The sequence below is a fragment of the Ctenopharyngodon idella genome, chromosome 15 (genome assembly GCF_019924925.1).
Source record: "Ctenopharyngodon idella isolate HZGC_01 chromosome 15, HZGC01, whole genome shotgun sequence".
Taxonomy (NCBI): domain Eukaryota; kingdom Metazoa; phylum Chordata; class Actinopteri; order Cypriniformes; family Xenocyprididae; genus Ctenopharyngodon; species Ctenopharyngodon idella.
The window spans coordinates 24,567,608-24,590,900 of record NC_067234.1 but is presented as its reverse complement, the minus strand read 5'-3'; the positions used below and the strand labels follow the sequence as shown (position 1 = coordinate 24,590,900).

Here is a 23,293-nt window from a genome sequence, read left to right as displayed (position 1 = left end):
GGTATTTCCTATTGTGCTGGGTTAGACTCTACTATGAAGTAGGAGCTAATTTAGTCCCCCCAAAAGGCGTTGCTATGGCTAAAATGGTTCCCAGTTCCTGTGAACACGTCAAAAAGCGGGTACTTCCACCAATAGTTCAGGAACTATGAAAACGTTCCTCCGGTGCGAAAGCCCCTTATGATCAATTTCTCTTTATGATCAATCACTGCCATGGCATTAAATTGATCAAAGGTGACAGTAAAGATTTTTATAATGTTATAAAAGATTTCTATTTCAAATAAATGCTGTTATTCTGAACTTTCTAATAGTCAAAGAATCCTAAAAATGATGGTTTACACAAAAATATTAAGCAGCACTGATTTCAACATTAATGATAATAAGAAATGTTTCTTGAGCAGCAAATCAGCATATTAGAATGATTTCTGAAGGATCATGTGACACTGAAGACTGAAGTAATGATGCTGAAAATTCAGCTTTGCATCACAGGAATAAACTACATTTTAAAATAGATTAATATAGAAAACTTTTTTTTTTACATTGTAATAATATTTAGCATTGTTTTTACAGCATCAAATAAATACAGCCTCGCTGAGCATAAGAGACTTTCAATAACAATAGATAAATTTATGAGATTGTGATTATTTTAATAAAGCAAAATAAATCTAATATTGTGAAATCCAGTATGTTACATTTAACTTTTTTCAGACATTTGAGGACACCTCACATCTTGAAAACCACTGACATTCAGCATGTTTCTGGCTTTAGCCCTATGAAATGATGAAATGTAATTGCAGTGTTTACTCTAACTTGTTCAGTAATGGTGGACTTAACCCGTAATAAATCTGGGGCATTGAATCATTACAGATTTTAATCTGATGTTGTGTTGAAGATGAAATCCCTGTGCCAACCTGCACATTTCTGTGAGGTTCGTCTCTATTTCCAAACAAGGTGATAGATGGACAGAACGGCCTCTTTCAGTCAAGGTAGACTATAATCTGAAACTTGTACTTGAACAACAAACTTGTCCAGGGTCACAGCCCAACAGTTATTCGTTTATTTTCCCTCTACAGACTGCTGGGAACAGAACGCTCTCACGTTGCCTGAGATTAAGCTCTTTCCCCTGGCTGTCCTTTCCCCGCACCTCTCAATAGGTAACTAAAAACCTAGGAAACCAGTCCTCCACTAGGATTCACCATGTCCACACTCCTATTGTAACCATTCTTAACATTACAGTACTTCCAGTGAGAAAGACACAATGGGGACTGAAAGAAGGTGTAAATCTAGTCTGCAATAAGGAGTTAAATTTGGCAACTGCTGTGTTTATAAAGCTCTGCAGAGCCTCTCGCTAGCAACCACACACACACACACACACACACACTTTACATAATCTCTTGTTATATATTGTATACAATCACAAGAAATTGTAGGTTCCACAGGGTCACCGACAGACACTTCTCTGGGTGTAATATTAGCACTGCAGCTTGAAGGGATATATCAGGAAAAACAGGACTTTCCTTCATCTTTTGCAATTAAAGAGTTCAACAATGTTGACATACGCTCCAAAGGAAAAGCCTCCTTCCTAGTCCATCCCATATTTCAGAAAATTAAGCTGCAAAAACATTATAAAAAAAAAAATAAATAAATAAAAAAAATCATGATCATGACATCTACACTATGAGCTCATTAACATAAAAAGACTGCCCACATTTATCAACACTTGATCAGTATTCAGCAGCTTGTCTTGTCTTAAACGGTTAGTTCACCCAAAAATGAAAATTCTGTCATTAATTACTCACCCTCATGTCGTTCTACACCCATGAGACCTTCGTTCATCTTCTGAACACAAATTAAGATATTTTTGATAAAATCCGACGGCTCGGTGAGGCCTGCATTGCCAGCAAGATAATTAACACTTTCAGATGCTCAGAAAGCTACTAAAGACATATTTAAAACAGTTCATGTGACTACAATGGTTCAACCTTAATGTTATGAAGCGACGAGAATACTTTTTCGTGTGCCAAAAAAAAAAAAAATTATAATAATAATAATAATAATGATTTTATTTAACAATATCTAGTGATGGGCGATTTCAAAACACTGCTTCATGAAGCTTCGAAGCTTTACGAATCTTTTGTTTTATGAATCAGTGGTTCGGAGTGCCAAAGTCATGTGATTTCAGTAAACGAGGCTTCGTTACGTCGTAAGCATTTTGAAATTTCAATGGTTCAACATGACTTTGGCAGTTTGATACACGCTCCGAACCACTGATTCGAAACAAAAGATTCGTAAAGCTTCATGATTTTTAATTTAAAGATATTGGTTATGGACGATATGTAATTGTGCATGCTAATTCCTGCTATTTTTAAATTTAGATTAACTTTAAATTAGTATTAAAAAGTATTATTATTTAAAAACACTATTAAATGTAATATTTAGCAAATCTCAAAATAAATACATATTTTCCATACTAGATATCAAAAATGAATACTGTATCTTATGGTGTTGTGATTAAAAGAATTCACTTTTAGCATTTAAAAATGAATATTTAGACAATAATAAAGATATTTAATATTTAGACAATAATAAATAAAGAATTTTAATATTGGCCAGAATGTTAAAGTCAGGGGTTCCCTAAAGTTAAATGGTCAAGTATAATAAAAACTCTCAAAAAACCTTGAATAAGATTATACTTCAGCGGAAAAAAACTAAATGGTGCAAAAAGTGTAAAAACCAAAGGGCTTACAGGGTCTCACCAATAGGTTATGACGTTGACCATGTAGTTTAAAAAAAAAAAAAAACCTGGAAACCATTTTCCGAGTATAATCATTCTAATCTGAAATGCATTTGGCGTGTCATTCACAGGTCCATCTCAATTAACCTGAGCTCAGCATTTCCCACCGAGCAGCATTATCAGCACACAGCGTCACTCAGCAGAGAGAAAATCTGTGTTCGACACACTGAGCCAAATGTACCGTTCACTGATAGCAAAGCCGGTATTATCACCTGCAGATAAGGCAGTCTTTTCCTACTCGCCAGCCCTGAAATCAAAGCCGTACGGAGAGGCACGGCTCTAGGATATGTGATGAACAGGGAGCGCAGGGTTTTTCATCAGATCACTGACACCCTGATGACAGCAGCCCTTAGCAATCTCAAAAGCTCCAAGCAGCTGTCTCTGAATCTGCAGAGACGGTGGCACAGCCGAGATCCAGAAGGCCTCCTCCTCTTTCTCCCGGATGCGAGACCGCTGCCTCGCCATTTACTTTACGACGCTGGCAGATCTGGGCTTTGGAAGTAACTGGGCCAAACCTGTAATTGATTTACGAGCAGCTTTCCCCACTCCGCCTGACGCTAGTGTCCTTGTAAGGCAGTGCCAGCACAGACTTCCCTTGATACCCTGCAGACGCCCTCCACCAAACACAACTTCTCCTTTAAACACGACTGGAAAAACACTAAATAAAAATTATATGGCTCAGGTTGCAGACATTAAGTGATGGGTGCAAACACTGAGTCCAGTCAGAGGTGAAGACCGAAGCCATTTAGTGTATCCATATCCATTTATAAACATATTTCTGTTTATTTTTCAATTTCACAATTAAAGTTCATTCAGATTGTCATTTATTCACCCTCATATCATTCCTTGATGCTACTTTTCTTTTTTCCACAGAACACAAAAAGGAGATGTTTAGAAGACTGTCCAAGCTGCACTTTTCATATAGTGCAAGTAAAGGGGGGAAGGGGGATTACAAAAAAAAAAAAAAAATCTGTATGGCTTGTGCACCATATTCAAAGTCTATTGTAGCTATTCATTAGAAATGAGAACAAGAACAAATTTTGAATAAATATTCACACACACACACACAAAAAAAAAAAATCTCAAGAGGCATTATGTAAGAATTTTATTTTTGCGTGAACCACTAAAATATGATTGGATTGTAAAACAGTGTGCCATGATATTATTGGTTAAAATTTTCCTCCATCCATGTAGCCCTAGTTACAGCAAATAATTGTTTCAGAGAGGGAATGTTACATAACATTTTAATGAAAAATGAAATAGAAAAAAAAAAAAGTTTAAAAATAACATGCACTCACGAACCAGGACACAGAGAGCACACAAATAAGAATGGCTGCATTCTAATATGCATACTTCTCTACAATATAGTATGTGGAAAGAGTACTATGTCCAAATTCACAGTATTCATAAAACAGTAGCCAAAAAGTACCTAGATGACCTACTACTTCCGGTGCGATTCTGAAGTGCACATCTAATGGACACTTTACTATCCCATGAGGCTACAGAAGAGGAGTTATGAATGACCATTTAGCAACACAACTGTCGCTGATAGGTTATCACTGTCATGACGAATTTAGTATGCCAAGATTACTTTCATACTACATAGAATGTACTTTTTTAACTGTCACAAAGTACATACTTATTCAAAAGAAGTACCTACTCAGAGAGTATGTGATTTCAGACGCAGCCCAGGTCAGAGAGGCAATTTCAATGCTTATAGAAATCCCATTATCAGCACTTCAGCTTTAAAATGACTGGTTTATTAAAAGGCAGTTTGAGTTAATGTGGTCTATGAATGAGCTGCGGGTATCATATCTCTCACCTGCCTCGATGTCGCAGATGTTATTGAGCCGGTTCTGAATCCACAGCATATTAAAAGAGAGATGTTACATGGGTAAGGGACTTTGTTTTGGTGTGGAGGGCTTATCTCTGCATGACTGAATAAGCAAATCTCTGGCTGATGGGAAACAGGACAGACGGAGTGAAGTGAAAGAGAAGGAGCTGGACCAGGTGATGGGGCAGATTTAAAAAGGCAACTGAATAGAACAAGGATGTTTGGAATAGCATACTACTTACTATTTCTGCTGTAGTAGAGAACGTAAATTGTTGGATTTACTTAAAAAAAAAGAAGTGTCAAGTGGTTCCACGCAACTATATTTAGTAATTTGTACAAATAACAATTTAGTTGTATAAACAAAAGAAATTCAAGTAAAGCTGACAATACTCATTTTTAGTAACAACTCAGTTAAATTAAGTTCATGTAGTTACATGAGTTTTTTTTAAGTAATGTGAACAAGGATGGTTTGAGTGAAACTAACAACAGTGAAAATTCATTTTTTTGATTGTAGTATGTATACAGTGCACATTATTTTACATAAAATACCTGGATTACCAGCAGAATACAAGAGCAATGATGTGAGGAATACTGTGTCTCCAATGCAAAGCTCTCGACTTGACCTTCCGTTTCTGAATTAAACAAGTAACGTGATAAGGTTGTGACAAACATAATGAGGTCTTGTGATAATGTAACATGCTACTAATTGAAAAACTTATTCTGGAGTAATGTCTATTTTTACTACTTAAAAAAAATAGTAGGCAGTACATAGTGTATACTTCATAGTATTCAGTATGTAGTATGCTTGTATTTCATTCCAAAAACAGCCAAGGTCTCGTCTGAGATGTGTCCTGCAGTGATTCACAGGGCCGTCTCTCTTCTGCCCCAGGAGAGAGGGGGAAATGAGCCACTTAATACCCCGCAGTACCACAACCTCAACTCTGCTTTGCAGCAGGCCAACATCACACAGCAATTAAAGCCTTCAAAGAACACAAACACAAAAGACCCACTATATTCACTCTCCCATGAAAAGAGGAAAGAGGATTCATCCTCATGCTGGGGCTGCAAATAGGAACGTGACATTGGTCGGTCAAAGTCTTTACAGCTCAGACTCTCTGCAGGACGCAAGATGTTATTACTTCAAAACAAACATTCTTATCTGGACCAGCCCGGGCCATTTACATCTCCTGTTAAGAGCAAACTAAATAAGCCTCAAGTAAAATCTAATATGTGGGATCCAGGTAACAGCAAGCTACAATGGTTTAGGATTATTTATGGCTTCATATTATGTTACGGCTTAGTCGGTTTGCTAACGGCAAAACATTTTGGTATGCAATGTAAAAATGTAGCTAATAAGCAGAAATAAGATGAAGAATATGCTGTAATATTTAAGTCACAAGGGACAAAATTGTATGAATATGCTCACACACATACACACATATACATATATATACAAACATATATACATATACACACACACACACACACACACACACATATATATACACATATATACATATATATTACACTACATAAAAATAAATATTAAAAAAAAATGTACATTACATTAATTCTTTTATCAGATGCTTTTATATAGACTTACAAATGTGGAAAAACACAAGCAACGTAGCATGAAGGACCCAAAAAAACAAGGAGAAACCGAAATTTTAGAGGAGAATATTACACATTTTTAAAAAGGAGAGCTAAATGCACTGTTGCGTAAATTAAAAGGAAAAAAAAAACAATACTGTCACAATGTCATAGAAAACAACACTGGCATGAAGTCATAATTGTGTTGGAGCAGAGATGTGGAAAATCTGTAAATAATTGGATGTAAACATTTGAAGGCATATTTGTAATCTAAAATACATGGTAAAACATTAAAATAAACACCAAAACAAGCCAAAAAGCCAAGATCCAAACCCTATGAAAACCCCCATCCTCTTCATCTGGAGTATGATGCATGACAGTGTGCACAAAACCCATGTCAGCATGTAAAAAATAAAATAATATTTAAAAAATTAAAAATTGCCTTGGCCTTTAACTAATAATGGTATCTAATAGGCTACCAGATGCATTTTGCAAAATCGTGTTAAAAAAAAACTCTTACACAACACAAAAAACAAAACAAATCGAAGCTGAATTACCCTCTGACTTTATTTTTAAAAACACACACACACACACACACAACTACAATACCACCACACATGTACAAACACAGCATTTGTCAGTATGCATTACCAAAACACTGCATGCGATACAATCAGCATTTTGCATGGTGGCAGATTTTATCCTAAATATTTATACGGCTGCCACCGATGCCACTGTAAACCGGTATGAGCTATTAAATGTACATCATTTGCTCGTCGGTGAGACGTGCCAAGGCATGCTGCAGGAGGAGGAGCTGGTGCAGTGGACCAAAATGGATACCAGCACACAGGGGCAAATCTGAGCATGATCCAAATGGTATTATCCATAAAAACAAACACTCAAACATAAGACACAATACTGCACTAAAATATCAACCAAATGATACAGTGCTAAACACAGACAAAAAAACCCCACAATAACACACAACAGAATTAATTTACAATGCAATTTATGCAAAGCCGAGTCTGTGTTTAGAATGTTAATCGTGATAAATTAATTAATGTTTCTGATGGTAATCCAGATTTAATAAAGGTTATTTCTCATCACTGGTACACCAGAGCTGCCGGCCTTGAAATATTTACAACCACAAGATCCCATTTAGAATAACTCAATTAAAAGTGTTCTGAGACACAGTAATAATTTCCAGGCTTGTTTTAATAAATTACATAAAACGGGCCTGTTTAAAATCTGAACAGCAAATGTGCTTTCAATAAAATGAAACGTTTAAAAACAGGTTAGATTAACTCTTAGAAAAAAAACACATAAACTCATTTCTATACCCTTAATTTAAAAGGTATAATATGAAGGCGGATATAAATCATCTGGATATATTACAATGATTTATGTGTTATTGCACAACTTGAGCATTTACAGTCAACACCAAATCCAAAAAAAAAAAAAAAAACCTCTTTAATTCACCTTGTAAAGATGCATTTAGCAACTAATTATTTCTATAATAATAATTATGTAATAGCTTATAGTCTAATTCTGTAATTTATGATGACTCATTTTTGCAATTAGTGGCTTTTTTCCCTGAAAAGCACTTTTTTTACACACTGGATGTGTCTCAAAAACTACCGAGCACCATAACTAGACAGCATTTTTGACTGTTTAGCAAAATTGGCAGCTCATATGAGAGTGTAATGGTTTAGGCCAGGGTAAATATGTGCTTATTGTGGTTTGTAAAGGATGTGTTTCACCTTTACAACACCCAGCAGCATAAAGCCTCCAGCTAAAATAAAAAGACACCTGCCTACAACAACAAAAGCTTATTATTTTCTCAGATTACAGTTAATTCATATACTGTTAGATGGGAGTCATATAATAAAATTCATGTCTGGCTGGTTTTCTTTGTGTATCTTCTAACGAAAATATTCCAGGCTTTATTCCCTTCCCATCCACAAAAGCCAAAAGTCTAGCTTGCTACAAGAACAACTGAACAAAACATTTAGATATAAATCTAGATTTATAGGGCTGAGGAATAAAAATAGCTGCATTAGGTGGACGCTGGAAATATCTTGTTACCTTTCAAGAAAAAAAAAAAAAAACCTCAGTTTTGGCATGCGAGATTATGGTTTTATACTACTAATAAAGCTATTTTAATTAGTGCCCTGCCATTGAGAAGAATTTAGTGATGGACCTGATCATTTATCATCTGAATATTTATCATTATAAGAGAGGTCAAAGGGTGTAAAACAGTACAACAGACTTCTTTTATCTTTTACACCTGCATACACACTTTTCATCTCTTCATCGTTTAAAAAATAAAGACATTTCTATGAATTAATACATTTCCAATCTTATGTCATCTATTAAATCATCTTACCTTTTTGTGTCTGTCTTTAAAAGGCAACGCCGGCCATTGCATCTCCTGCAAGAAGTCCTGCCACTGTTTCTGGTCCTGATCCGATGAGATGAAGACGATTTCCAATTTGTCCTTGTGCTCTGAGGATTTTTTAAACTTGCTATAAAACTCGCACAGACTCGCGTTGAACTGCTTGCAAGGACCGTTTAAACTGCAGCCGAAGTAGAGCCCGAGCAGAGACAGCTTACTGCCCAGCGCATGAACATCCACCTCGGCTTTCTCCCCGTTGACGAGCCGCTCTCCGAGCAGATTCACCAGAAACTCCGACATCGCTGCTGAGCTCTCGAAACGGACTGGTTTTGGTTTAGTTTGCTTATTCAGGTGATTTGAAATGAAACCCAAAGTGCTCGATGAATATCCACAGGCCCTGGTGCCCAGTTTGGCTGTCCTGGAGTCGCCGCACGGGTTCAAGAGACAGCGGCCGTCGTGTGTCTCCACTGTGAGCACTGTTAAGGAATGCGCTCCAGTTATAGACCGGCCCTCAGCAACAGCGCCGACTCCCGCTGTGAGACTTTCACGACATCTAGCGGCGAGATGGTGCAATTGCACCCCGGCATACTCTGTCCAGAGGGATAGAGTCTACACAGAAATCAATAAACATGTCGAACAGAACACCACCACATCATGTCTATGAATGATACCTGTTTTATCTTTCGGATGGATGTATAGACACGCAAGTGTGTGTTTTATGCACACCTTTCGAGCATAACAGAAAAGTGATGTCACAGTAATTACCTCATCCATCCCATGTTCATTTGGCAAAAAAACACAACAGTACTGCTAAACACCACTTTAAGCAGAATATTCTAGTCTAAAATGGTGCACACTAAAATTTAAAACAGATTCTGTGTAATAAACACCAACTTTCTGAGCAGAAAACTTTACAGCTTTATATTAGGCTACCTCAAGTCAGGAATAAAAACAAAAACCCCTCCACTGCCTGGTGCACAATAATTTCCTATCATATTATTTACTTGGACGGCATTAAAACCCCACAATTACTCTCGCAAAACTCTTTGAAAATGAAAATAACAAATGAATATGCATTTTTCGAAGCATTTTATTTTGTTCTGATTACAAACAAACATCATCTTCTAGGTTAGGATTTTAAGACAATTTTCGTTATGCATGTTTACTGACATTGTAACTGCTTCAGTTCTTCTGTCTTAAAGGGACAGTTCACCAATTCTGTCATCATTTACTCACCCTCAAGTTGTTCCAAACCTGTATGAGTTTCTTTCTTCTGCTGAACACAAAAGAAAATATTTTGAAGAGTATGGGTAGCCAAACAGTTGATGGACCCCATTGACTTCCATAGTAGTCCATCAACTGTTTGGTTACTGACATTCTTCAAAATATCTTCTTTTGTGTTCAGCAGAAGAAAGAAACTCATACAAGTTTGGAAAAACTTGTAAATGATGACAGAATTTTCATTTTTGGGTGAACTATCCCTTTAACTTGAAGGTACTGTCAAAGTCCCTTTTTTGAAAATCACTGGAAAGTACATTTGAAATGTGTGATTATGCAAAGCTTCCTTGTATACTAACAGTTTTAATGTGCACAATGATTTCAAAACATGTACAATCACCACAGCACAAACTCACAACATAATACCAGGACCACAATTTGTTTTGCTTAACATTCCAGAGCAAGAGCATAGATTACAGAAATGACAAAACTAACAGTGGAATAAATCATATTTTAAAAGTAGTTGTCATCCAGCAGTATGTCACAGGACATTAATCCTCCGTGAACATCATTCGAACGAGGTCTGCTTTAAAACACTCATCTTCAACCAGCTTCTGGGGCTTAAAAAAGACAAAACAAATTATATATGCATACATTTATCATTAATATCTTTCACTATGGATTGCTATGTATAGTACATTGGCAAGAAGCATACATATTAAAAGTCCACTGGTCAAAAAACATTAACTGATCTTTACCGTCCCGTAGCGCAGAAGTGTGGGTACTGCGGTCAGCTTTAGGGTCTTCTTAAAGTCATTATTTGGGTCCTTCCAGCTGGCAAGAACAACAATGAATGTAGCAGATGTAGGCCAAAACAAAACCTAAGCACTGTCTTTTATTGGATTCTGTCTGTGCATTGTGCACCACTGTCAAAGTGCATAGTCCAATAAACACAGATCTACAGACAGATGTATGACAGCAATTATACATGGACTTGTCCTAAAATAATGCAGTTTCTGATTGAATGTAACCATATGCAGCTACATACATGAAATAATCCTGTTTGTATAACCAATCTAACTGGCAAAATTGTAAACTTACTAAGGCCTTTCTCCTACTTGGCAGTAAATGAAGACAGATCCCTCAGGAAGATGAGACAGCTCTCCTCTGACCACTGGCTCTGCTGCAGATGGGGATAAAAGACTTATTTTTATTTATCTTATTTTTAAAAACAGCACAACTACTGCATAATGTTAATGTACCTTCCATACAGTCCGGGCACCAGCTCTTGCCCTGGCCATCTTTATCTCCAGAGAAGTAAGCGAATATCTCTTTTCCTTTTCTTTCAGACACAGCTTTACAAAATTCCTCGTAGCCATGAACAGCAACTTCCTCGTATTTAGTCATGATTTATTTACTCTTATTTAGTGTTTAGTGGGAATCCACTGTTCAGTGACAAAGTCCAACTCTGGTTACAGAAAGCTGACCGATCTGTGCATAAATTGAGCTGAGTGTGTAAAACTTACAAAAGCGACTCTAGTGTGTGAAGTATGATGAAACGCGCTTTTGCTAAAATAAGAGTGGAATATTTTAAAATAAAAGTCTGTCACGCTCGATTTATTTAAAATCAGGAGCCTATATTTTTCCACCACAGCTGAGCATTTTCAGCACATTAATCACTGAAATATTATTTATAAATTATTATACATTGTTTATGTCAGAGTCTAGTTTGTACTTTATACTCCAAAATCATTCACACTCTTTAGTCTCTTTTGTAAGCCTATTAAAATTGAGTTTTTATCCATTTAAGGTTAAATGACTTAAATCTAATTGTTACATTTAAATGCATATTGCTATTTTTACTTAAAATGCATTTAAATATAACAATGAGATTTAAGTCATTTAACCTTAAATGGATAAAAACTCAATTTTAATAGGCTTACTGAAACTAAAGAATGTGAATGAATTTGGAGTATAAAGTACAAACTAGACTCTGACATAAACAATGTATAATAATTTATAAATAACATTTCAGTTATATATATATATATATATATATATATATATATATATATATGCATTGACATCACTTTCCTGCCGGAACACACCCCCTCAGCCGGACTGAGTGGCAAAAGAGCCTGCTGCATGACTGGATTTACTAAAACTAAAGGTTGGACTCAATAGTGTTCCTGTTACAACTTACCAAAGATCCAGTAATCCATGGATATTGACATACAGCCAGGAATCATGTTTCCAGAGATTTATATGGTCCTGATTTCGACGCTAGGGAAATACAGTGCACAGCATAAATGAGTACACCCCCTCTGAACAAATACAAAAGATGTATTTTCTTTATGATCACTAATACAATTCATGGAAAGATGGCAAAACTAAAATGTATTAATCATATACATAATAAAATCATTAATAGCCATAAAATAAGTAAATTAGCCAATTTTGTTTAAATTAAGGATATGCAGAAATGAGTACACCCTACCCTTGATTTAATTCAACAAATGTATAATATTCTAGCACTTAGTATGACCTCCTTAAATGCCCTGATCTTTAATGGGGAGTGTTGCTCAACTCGTCTCTACAGAATCCCCCACAGGCGCTCAAGAGTGTTAAGACTGAGTGCAATACATGTCCACAGAAGGTTTTTCACCTTGGGAGAATGCATATCCTCATTGTCATGTTGAAAAAATGCCCAACAATGCAGGGATTGAGGAAAGAGTAATATCTTCTGTTTCAAGTTTGTGTATTAAATTACACAGTAGTGTGGGAATTCATGACAGCATTGATAAAGCACAACTCCCTCACACCTTCAGCACTCATACATCCTTATATAAGAGCTTTACTGCCACTGAACTTTACTGTGGGAACCAGGCACTTCTTACTGTTCTCCTCCTCTAGCAACACCTTAATATTTTGGATGCTGTTAGATCCAAAATGATTGATTTGGTCTCATGAGACCAGAGTATTGATTCCCAGAATCTATATTTTGTAAATATGGGCTTTGGAAATGGCTAACTGACTTTATTGTGCTTTGGCTACAGTAGGTAGTTCCAGTGAGAACAACATCCATGCATGTCATTTCTGCAGACTGCATCTTACTCTGTGAGATAAACAGCAACTCTTTTCATATCTTTTGCTGGCTCTGAGACACTCGCTTGGTATTTCTCCTGCTCTTTGTCTAGCAAAAAAATCCCTCATCACTAAATGAAAGCTTAAAATGAAGGCCTGATTATTTCAGGGGCCTTGTCTCAAGTCCATTGTTTTTGAATTTCTGTGTTACTTTTGCTATATTTTCACACTTAAAACAATGATTTGGTAATCCTCTTGTACCACTGTCCTCTTTTGTGCTAAGAAATAAGTCTCCTGACAGTTCTCTCCCAAATGGTTCCATTGTTGTCAGCATCAAGTCTGAGAATGATTCAGTGGGCTATATAACACTTGTCAAGAAATTACTTCTCTTTAAATGTTTTGGTTCAACATACTTACATATTGATCAAACATTTCGTTTTATTTAGTAACTTTTAGGAGGGTGTTCTAATTTTTGCTACACAACATTTTATCACCTTGATAAGAAAATCTTATTTTCCTGAATAATTTTGACATGCTTCTTTGGTAATTGATTAAGCAGACTTGCTGGAACATTATATCTCTAAAGAACCCTAACATGTCTTCTAAGTTATTGAGTAATTGCTGATTTTCAGAAGTTTCAGAGGGGGTGTACTCATTTATGCTGTGCACATAAAGCAAATTTGCCTGTGAACGCTTTATATATAAATACAATAGGCTATAGGTAGGTCTAAATGCGGGTGATGATCACTTACATCAATGTTATATATATCATCCAGTCCTAAAAAATTCAACATATTGACAAAATGATAACTGCAAAATAGAGTTGGACTTGTAACCTAAAGGTTGTGGGTTTGAGTCTCAGTGTTGGAAATGTTGGTGGGGGGAGTGAATAAGCTTTTAATTACCCACAACTGAGGTGCCCTAACCCCCAATCACTCCCTGCGCATCGCAGCAAAAACGGCTGCCCACTGCTCTTGGTGTGTGTTCACGGTGTGTGTGTGTGTGCTTGGATGGGTGAAATGCAGAGCACAAACGCCTTTCACAAAATGTAGGAACATGACATGTTAATTGAAAAATGACGTGATGCACGTTAGTGTGGTTCTTCGACTTAAAGATTCAGGGCGTGTGAGCAGTACATCATTTTCCAGCAGCAGGAGCAAGAATGGCTTGGTGGAGCAGTCGACATCCACTCTATCTCTTTGAATATACAACAATTAAATATGTGGTCACGCACAATAAGAAATTGGGACTGTTATACAGAATCTTTCAACTCACTGTCATGGGATATCTCATCGGGTAAGAGCTATAATTACTTAAATCAGTCTAACTCCAACCAAACCTTAGTTTTGCTTGGGGTAAAAACACATTTTATGTGATGAAGATTTTCTCACTCCCTCTTTCTTTCTCTCTTTCTCTCTCTCTCTCTCTTGAGCTTTTACTGTTTTGATAGGCAAATATTAAACATGTTTTATCTCAACAGGTGGGTATTTGTGACAAAGAAAGAGTACCAGGCAAAAGATGACACTATCGAGAGTTCTGTGGTAACTAAAGTTAAAGGAGTTGCACGTGTCAATGCAACAAATTTAAAATTATGGGGACCAGAGGACTATGTTTTCCCAAAACAGGTCAGTCAAAACACACTGTAGTCTGAAAAAGTTCTGTTAAGTTCTGTGTCCATCATATGATTCATGATTTGCTTCATTAATTTGCTTTATTAATATTTTGCTTTATTTTGTTTCCAGGGTGAGGGTTTTGTTTGTGTAATAACCAATTTCATCGAGACACCAAACCAAACAATGGGCAACTGTTTAGAGGTAAAACTCTTATTTTAACTATAAGTTTTCCCTAGGTCAAAGTCTGTTCCCCCTCTGTTTTCCCTTCAATTAGGGTTAGGATTAGGGTTAGAAAGTCCATAGAAAACATAGGGAGAACAGACTTCGACACAACACCTTCACCATCATCCCACATCTGCACTTTCATCAACACTTTTAACACATCAGCTGTTATTTTCAGTGTTTTTCGTTTGTTTGTTTGTTTTTTTGGGGTGACATATAGCTGTTTGCTATTCAGAGGACATTGTCAGCTGATTACAAACGACTAGCAAAACCTCCTTGGCTTGCAGCCTATCTCAAATACCATGTTCCATTCAGGCCATTAACAGTGTAAAAGCACTTTGGTTATTTTATATGAACGGATGTACGCCAATTATGGTTAGCAAAATACTGCAGGGCTTTTTAGCTACTTCCCCATTATAAGTCACACTGGATTGATTTAATAGGCTTGCTGGTTTGGCGGTGATGATTTCCATGCCACCATTTCTTGTGTTATCAGTCTCAGGGGCCATTCACACATAAATGGAATTTTATTCCCAGAATACAGTTGCTTTGGGCTTAGTGGTTGGCACCCATAGGACAAAAACTTATGACCGTTTATCGCTTTTTAGTGTGTGACAGGCAAGTAGCCCTCCAATGGTGCTGTTATTTATGCCAGAGCTGCATACGTTTGACTGAACCCACAAACTGACAAATTTTTTACCAGGCTATTTTGACATCTTAAGTAATTGGATTCAGCATCTTTATGTCATTACAAGCTTTTTGATGCAAAAGTAAGAAATCGACTTTTTTTTTTTTATCATTTCAGTGCATTTATGCTGTGATGATATGGTCATTTGGTTCGTGAATAATGTGACGGGGAGTTTAATTTGAGCGCATGATCCGAAGACTCACTCATAAAGTCAGTCACTTGTCGCCACCTACTGGCGTAAATATGTAATCTGCCAACCTGATCACACGGCAATTCGTACGTATTTTATGAGGTGACTAATTCGTATGGATTCATACGAACTCACTTGTACGAATTAATATGTTTTTTGCTAAATCGTACGTATTTTATGACTTGCCAAATTCGTATGAATTCGTACGAATGACTTAAACCCCTAACCCCGCCCCTAAACCTACCCGTCACTGGGGTTTAGACAAATCATATGAATTCGTACGAGTGAGGTCGTACGAATTCTTACGAATTAGCCACCTCGTAAAATATGTACGAATTGGTCGTAAGAATGTGCAGAAAGAGGCACAGCAAATCCCCACCACTCAGGACCAAAATAAGTTCATAGCTATGTTCAGTAGGTTTATATATTTATTGCTAACAGTAGGCTATATTTCTTCTTTTAGAGCCCCTTCTTACCAGATGCCAATTGCACTAAGGATGAAGAATGCATAGAAGGAAAGGCTGTTAGGGCTGGAAACGGTATAACTTTAAACTGCTTGATACTTTGTCACAAAGTCTGAAGCTAAACGTTGTTTTAACATGCTAGCATAATAAAGCCATGCTGAATATATATTTGCCATCTGTTTATTAAGATATGTCAACCCCTACTAGCCTAAATAGTTTCATTCTCCCTAGGAATTAAGACTGGCCTTTGTATTAATGGCACTTGTGAAATAAATGGCTGGTGTCCCACTGAAAAGACCGAGAAGCCAGAGTAAGAATATTTTCTCTTGCTATTTTAAAGTTCCATAACATGTTGAACTCAGACAGTGCTATGGAAGCCTTTTCTACCTCAAAGTATCCACCTTATTTTTAATTTTAATTTGGCCATTTGTAAAGCGAATGTGTCTGGCTTCCAGTGTCATCCTCTTCCAGTTTTTTCTAGCTGTACAAAACAGCTTGTTATGCTTCTTGACGTCACAAACTGGTATTTCAAACCATATTATTTTAATGTATTGTCGTAATTATTAACACACTGATTTGTAGGGCAAATAGTTTACTGCACTTTGTTATTATTCTGTAAGTTATTTACATACAGTGACTAATGAACCGGAAGTCCTGCACATTCACAGAGAATAGCTTACTTCCACATTGCAAAATAAGTTGAATAAATGTAATTAGGCTTAAAATAATAAAATGAAGTCACATTGACATGCTCATGCAAATTATTTTTAGCCCAGCCACTGTGGTGAGACAAGCTGAAAACTTTACCATATACATAAGGAACTTCATCAGATTTTCCCAGTTCAACTTCTCAAAGTAAGACATTCACTCTGATGCATTCATTAATAATGAGTCCACCCCGTTTGTTTTTATGTCAATAAAAAACACAAAACTATTTACTGAATAAAACACTATATACTATTACCTCTCAATTATTTCAAATGTTGTTTTTTTTTCTTCTCAGATCAAATATATTAAACAAAAATGATTCATATCTTAAAAACTGCTCGTATGATGAAATTACCGACCCGTACTGTCCTATTTTTCGGCTGGGAGATATTGTAAGAAAAACTGGACATAGCTTTCAAGAAATGGCTGTAAAGGTGAGAATACTGAAAGTGGGTTTAATGTGTGGCTGATTTACAAAATTTTATTTAATATACATTATGTGCTTATTATGCTGAATCTAATATTTTCATATAATGCCAGGGTGGTTCACTTGGTGTTATGATTGAGTGGTCCTGTGACCTTGATAAAGATGACTCAAATTGCAATCCTCACTACAGCTTTCTGTTTCTGGGCAGCAACAAGTCACACGGATATAACTTCAGGTACATTCACATTGCACTTATCAAGTTAAAATCATTCTGAGTGCTCTTTTTTTCCCCAGTGATTGATGAAAAAATGTAAATGTACACTCCCCGGCCTAAAAAAAGTCACTGTTTGGATTTTAATAGGCAAATACTTAAGTCTATGGTTGGATCATTATTAAAGTTATTATTACACTCTAAAAAATGATGGGTTAAAAACAACCCTAGTTGGGATAAATATGGACAAACCCAGCGATTTCGTTGTTCTGACCCAGCGGTTGGGTTAAATATTTGACCCAACCTGCTGGGTAGTTTTATTTAACTCAACTATTTTTTAAAAATTACTATATTGCTTGCCTAAAATGAACCCAAAATAGGTTGGAAATTAACATTTATTAATATGTTTTATAAATTAACATTTATTAATAAGTTTAACAAATAATAATTAAATAATAAAAATGTATTAAATTGCTTATTAATAAATGTTCAGTCTAGTAATTACAGTATGTGTCTGATTTTTAATTTCCAACCTATTTTGGGTTCATTTTAAGCCAGCCATATAGTAATTTTTAATCAATAGTTGAGTTAAATAAAACTACCCAGCAGGTTGGGCAAACATTTAACCCAACCGCTGGGTCAAAACAACCCAATCGCTGTGTTTGTCCATATTTAAAGGATTAGTTCACCCAAAAATAAAAATTATGTCATTTATCACTCACCCTCATGTTGTTCTACACCCGTAAGACCTTCATTCATCTTCGGAACACAAATTAAGATATTTTTGATAAAATCCGATGGCTCAGTAAGGCCTGCATCGCCAGCAATAACACTCCCTTTTTCCATGCCCAGAAAGCTACTAAAAACATATTTAAAACAGTTCAATATTTAAAACACTTATGACGTAACGAAGCCTTGTTTACTAAAAAATCATGTGATTTTAGCGCTCTGAACCACTGATTCAAAACAAATGATTCGTAAAGCTTCGAAGCTTCACGAAACATCGTTCTGAAATCGCCCATCACTAGATATTGTGGAATAAAATCGGTATTTTGTTATTTTTGGCGCACAAAAGGTATTCTGATCACTTTATAATATTAAGGTTAAACCACTGTAGTCACATGAACTGTTTTAAATATGTTTTAGTCGCTTTCTGGGCATGGAAAAAGGGAGTGTTATTGCTGGCGATGCAGGCCTTACTGAGCCATCGGATTTTATCAAAAATATCTTAATTTGTGTTCCGAAGATGAATGAAGGTCTTACAGGTGTGGAACGACATGATGGTGAGTAATTAATGACAGAATTTTCATTTTTGGGTGAACTAACCCTTTAAACCAACTAGGGTTTTTAACCCAGCATTTTTTAGAGTGTATGTTTCTAGCATATTTTATGTTCATGCTCCCTCCCAGATCTTGTATTGACAATGCAAGAGGTGAGCACTCTGTAAAGTCTACTCCAGCACATCCCAAAAACTTTCAATGAATTTAAGGTCTGGACTCAGAGGTGCCAATTCAATGATTCTTCATGCTCCCTCCCTAACATTCTTTCAGAATTTGAGCCTGATGAATCTTGACATTGTCATTCTGGAATATGGCCATGATACGTCTTCCGACATGGTTGTTTAAGAAATGAAAAGCTACACACTCCATCTTTTAGGGTTAAAAGAACCACTGCCAAACATATAACATGCTAGAAACATAATAGTAACTGTAATAATGAACCATCCATAGACTCTTAAGTATTTGCGTATGAAAATCCAAACAGCAACTTTTTTTTTTTTTTTTTTTTGTCCGGGCAGTGTTTAAAAGTAGTTATTATGCTCAAGATCTCCAATAAATGTCTTTTTAGATTTGCTTACTATTTCAAAGATGATGCAGGAAAGGAGCAAAGAACACTTTACAAAGCGTTTGGAATTCATTTAGGCATCATGGTGTTTGGAACGGTATGTGACTCCATAACAGCAATGCACAAGTGCTGTATATATGATTGTATATGTATAATTATTTTTCATATGTATAATATCTTTTCCAGGCAAGAAAGTTTAGTATTATTAAGACCATCATCAACATAGCATCAGTTCTTACTTTAATGACTGCTGTAAGTAAATATTCAGATCACTACGAATTTTTTTTTTGTTTTGTTTTTTTGTAATCATTATTACTTGGTAGTTGGCTTTGGCTACACAAGACCATTGTAACATATCACTGAAACTGAGATATTATTTTAAATTAATGAGCATTAATAAATGAGTTATAATGTTGTTGTCATACATCATCCATATATATATATATATATATATATATATATATGGCTGCTAACAAGATTGTTTTTCTCCAGGGGTCTTACTTATGTGACATTATACTATGCATGATGAAGAAGAACACTGCTCACAGAGACTCAAAGTTTGAGAGAATACCAAAGTATGTAACAGAAGCATGTTTGCTAGAAATACCACAGCCCTGCTGTGTACTTTGGTTTCAGAAAAATATAATTTGAGTAATGCCATATGTCAAATGTCATTAAATACATGTAACTGCAAGCATTGATCATCTTTTTTTTATATCTCCTTAGGATTGACAAAGAAAGTCCAGTGAAAAAGATGCCAGAGGGTCTGAAGAGAAAGTTCAGTTTATGAAATTTGCCATAATAGCAATGCTTGTAGTGTGAAATATGAGGAAAGCGCATTGTATTCATCTCATTCGAGGCAGACATCATTAGCTGTAAGTCTATAAGCTATAAGTCTAGAAAATGTTATTTATATAATATATTGTATGATGTATAAATACAATGACATATTCAGATTTATATCTGTGTTTGATTTCCTTATGTTGTGTCTAAGAGACAGCACCTGTAGAAACTTGATGCATGTTTATCAATCAGCTGGAATTTTTAAATGTCTTGTTTTGTACACTTCCTTAATTCTCAATGTTAAATTTGCTCCATGAGATATTAAGTATGTCATGTATTGTAAATGAGGGAATTGCTGGTCCTTCACCACTTAATTTACACTAATAGCAGCATCGAGTATAAATAATTAGCATATAGGACTGAGATGACGCAATACATTTATTGTATTAACTTCAGAAGGTCAATTATATAGTAAATTATATTTATAATGCCATTTTAACATGTCATTAAACTCATTCAATGGATTAATCATATTTGACTAATTTTTCTCATATTTCTTTTAAGCTGGCATTTTTTATCATTGTGGCCATTATACTTTTAAAGAAATTTTCTACTACAATGAATCTGTTGCTATATGATTTACTATATGATTAATTAATCTAATTAGTAGTGTAGTACTAACTATTACAGCCACGTTAATTTTTTTTTTAAGTATACATACTGTAAAACACTTGAGGAGTTAGTTGTAGCTACACAAAGTTACCAGAAGAGGTCACACAACACTCAAAACCTCTTAAAACGTGTCATTAAAATTAGCTTAAAATTATTAATTTAAAATATTACACCTCGTGTGTTTGCCTCTGTGGCATGCACTATTGTACATGATAAAACAGAAAACTTTTACGGAGAAACAAAATGTGATATCCAGATAAAACATGTAACAGAAGCATTCGTGCCTTCAATCCATATTCGTCCGTCCAACTACTCTCCTCACTGATCTCCAATGTTGGGGTCGTTAAAAAATAAATTTATTAACGTTATTCATTGCTCCACATAATATTAGTAATATTAGGCTATTACTTTATTTATTACTTCCTGGCAACAGTAATTCGTTACACTTAGGCTTATATTTCCACCCCACAGAAGTGGTAAGATCTCTCCTCAAAATTCTGACTTTGCATGTGTGCATCTTTGTCAATGTTAGGGTATATTTAAATTATTTGGTTTGTATTTCTTTAGACAGAGTCGTCATTTCTATTCATTTCCCACTTAAGTATGTGATCTGGTGAGAATATTAGCTTCCAGTGCTGTCTCGCAGTGTTTTCACTTACACGATATCGTGTTCCAGATAGCTCTGAATTTGGATTCCCCCTACCTCCTACTTGGAAATAAAGTCTGGAACGCCACTCGAAGTCGGACATTCGACCTGTGAACTCGGGGCAGATCGATCAACCCCCTCCTCAGCTAGACGTGTCGTTTGACGTTACTTCCAAGATGGCGGCAAATCCTGATTTCAATTAGCATAGAGCTACCCAAAGTCAAACGTAAAAACAAACTTTAACATTAGACATTAAGTTTATATAATGATACCTTAGTTTTTGCTTTTCCTCAGCTGTTTTTGAAGCGAACGGCAGCATTTTATGTTATTTTTATTCTGTTTTTGCTTTAATTGACACAAAAACACAAATTGCTCTCGGTGTCATGGCGACATCATGTGGTCAACATGTGAACGTGACGTGATTGACTGGAACTCACTGAGTGAGACATTGGGATACTCAAACGTCCAACCTTGTCTCATTCAAGTAAATAATAGCATACATTATTCTTGAACGGACTAAAGTATTTAAAGGGAGAAGATTACATTTATGCTGCCTTCACGTGCTATTGGAATTATCGTAAATATGAGTTTCCTAGTTTAAAAAAAAATTGACATGAACGCCCTCTCAAGTCGTATTTACCATTGGGAAGCTCGGGGATAATTTTGATAGGCCTAAACTTTAAACATGGCGGAGGGGAGAATGATTGCTGCAGTGACTTTAATTCTAGATCGCACGGTGAATGTTTATATGGTTGTCAATGAATAGGATGCTAAATATCATTTTGGCTTTAATAAGATTTTCCCAATAAATAAGCATAAACCTTGCGCCCTCTGACAACAAAGCACTTGAATGCGACGATTTTGTAATCACGACTTAAGAAGTGGGAAGAAGGAAATCTCCGATAGCATGTGAAAGCAGCATTAAAAAGATACATTTTATTATTAGACTAAATCCACTATTGTTTTTTATATAGAATTGTTCAATAGTCTACTATATTTAATGCAATTACATCAGTAACTGTAAATTACAGAAAAATAAGACTAATCCCACTTTACTTTTCAAAGGAAAAAGTAATTAAATTACAACCAATACTGCCTGTGATTAATTTCAAAGTAGAATTGTTGCCTTTAAAAACTAATGGCAGATTAAATGTTTGTCCCATACTTCAAGAAACAGTGTTTTCACTTTTCTCCCAACTGCCAGGTTTTAGATGGTAATAAATTGCATCTGCTATATCTAAACACTGCCTCATCTGTTCATTCCCAGTAGTGTTTGTTAAACCTATGTAAGTACAGCTACATCAGCGTGTTATTAGTGTTTTTGTAGGCTCAATAATAATCTTGTCAAAAGGGTTTAGAAGTGTCTACCATGTGCAGAAAAACACTTTATTTTTACATGGATTACCACCCACTGAATCTTGACAGATTTGGCACTTGCGTCGGAGCTCAGTTAACCTCAGGGCATTTGTGTGACACAGCTCTAATTGGCTTTGTACAAAACTGTGCCATGATGCCATCTTCAAAGGATACAGAAGTTAACTGAGGACACTTGTGAGTCTTTTGCCAAACTCTGGGCAGCATGGATGGGCAGTTGGTTGATTTGGAGCCACTAAAGCTTTTTCACAGTTCTGATAGGCTCTGATGATATAAAAATGTACATTACACTGTTTTACATTCTATATAAAGAACAATAAGGAATTGTGTAATGAATTTGAGATCACACTGATCAGAAGTGATCAATATGATATTCTTAACCACTGTTGGGGAAAGTTACTTTTAAAAGTAATGCATTACAATACTAATTGTGTTACTTAGTTACTTTTTATGAAAAGTAATGCATTACATGACTTTAGTGTTACTTTTTCTCACCTGGGCTGGGCTTGCTTGTTTTTTTAATAACAACAAAAAAAGT

The 23,293-nt window shown here is 35.7% G+C and overlaps 3 protein-coding genes across 3 annotated transcripts in view; 1 reads left to right on the top strand and 2 right to left on the bottom strand.

Annotated features, from left to right (window-relative positions):
• Positions 1-9,095, bottom strand: part of nxn (nucleoredoxin) — a 78,347-nt gene extending 69,252 nt beyond the window's left edge. Inside the window, exon 1 of the mRNA XM_051861957.1 lies at positions 8,602-9,095. Within this exon, the coding sequence (XP_051717917.1) occupies positions 8,602-8,910 (309 nt within the window). The 5' untranslated portion in view covers positions 8,911-9,095. The remainder of the gene's footprint in view (positions 1-8,601) is intronic.
• A 587-nt stretch (positions 9,096-9,682) lies between these two features.
• txndc17 (thioredoxin domain containing 17) lies at positions 9,683-11,383 on the bottom strand. The gene is made up of 4 exons (XM_051861965.1): positions 11,091-11,383; positions 10,930-11,011; positions 10,587-10,662; positions 9,683-10,448 (listed from the first exon to the last, which is right to left on the bottom strand). Exons 1-4 carry the CDS (start codon positions 11,233-11,235, stop codon positions 10,380-10,382), a joined length of 372 nt encoding a protein of 123 aa, XP_051717925.1. The 5' UTR covers positions 11,236-11,383; the 3' UTR covers positions 9,683-10,379.
• A 2,966-nt stretch (positions 11,384-14,349) lies between these two features.
• p2rx8 (purinergic receptor P2X, ligand-gated ion channel, 8) lies at positions 14,350-20,587 on the top strand. Its single transcript, XM_051861959.1, has 11 exons — positions 14,350-14,537; positions 14,655-14,726; positions 16,089-16,164; positions 16,321-16,399; positions 16,861-16,944; positions 17,093-17,231; positions 17,338-17,459; positions 19,284-19,377; positions 19,467-19,532; positions 19,773-19,855; positions 20,007-20,587. The coding sequence occupies exons 1-11, from the start codon at positions 14,376-14,378 to the stop codon at positions 20,068-20,070; spliced, it is 1,041 nt and encodes a 346-aa protein (XP_051717919.1). The 5' UTR covers positions 14,350-14,375; the 3' UTR covers positions 20,071-20,587.
• Positions 20,588-23,293: the final 2,706 nt, after the last annotated feature.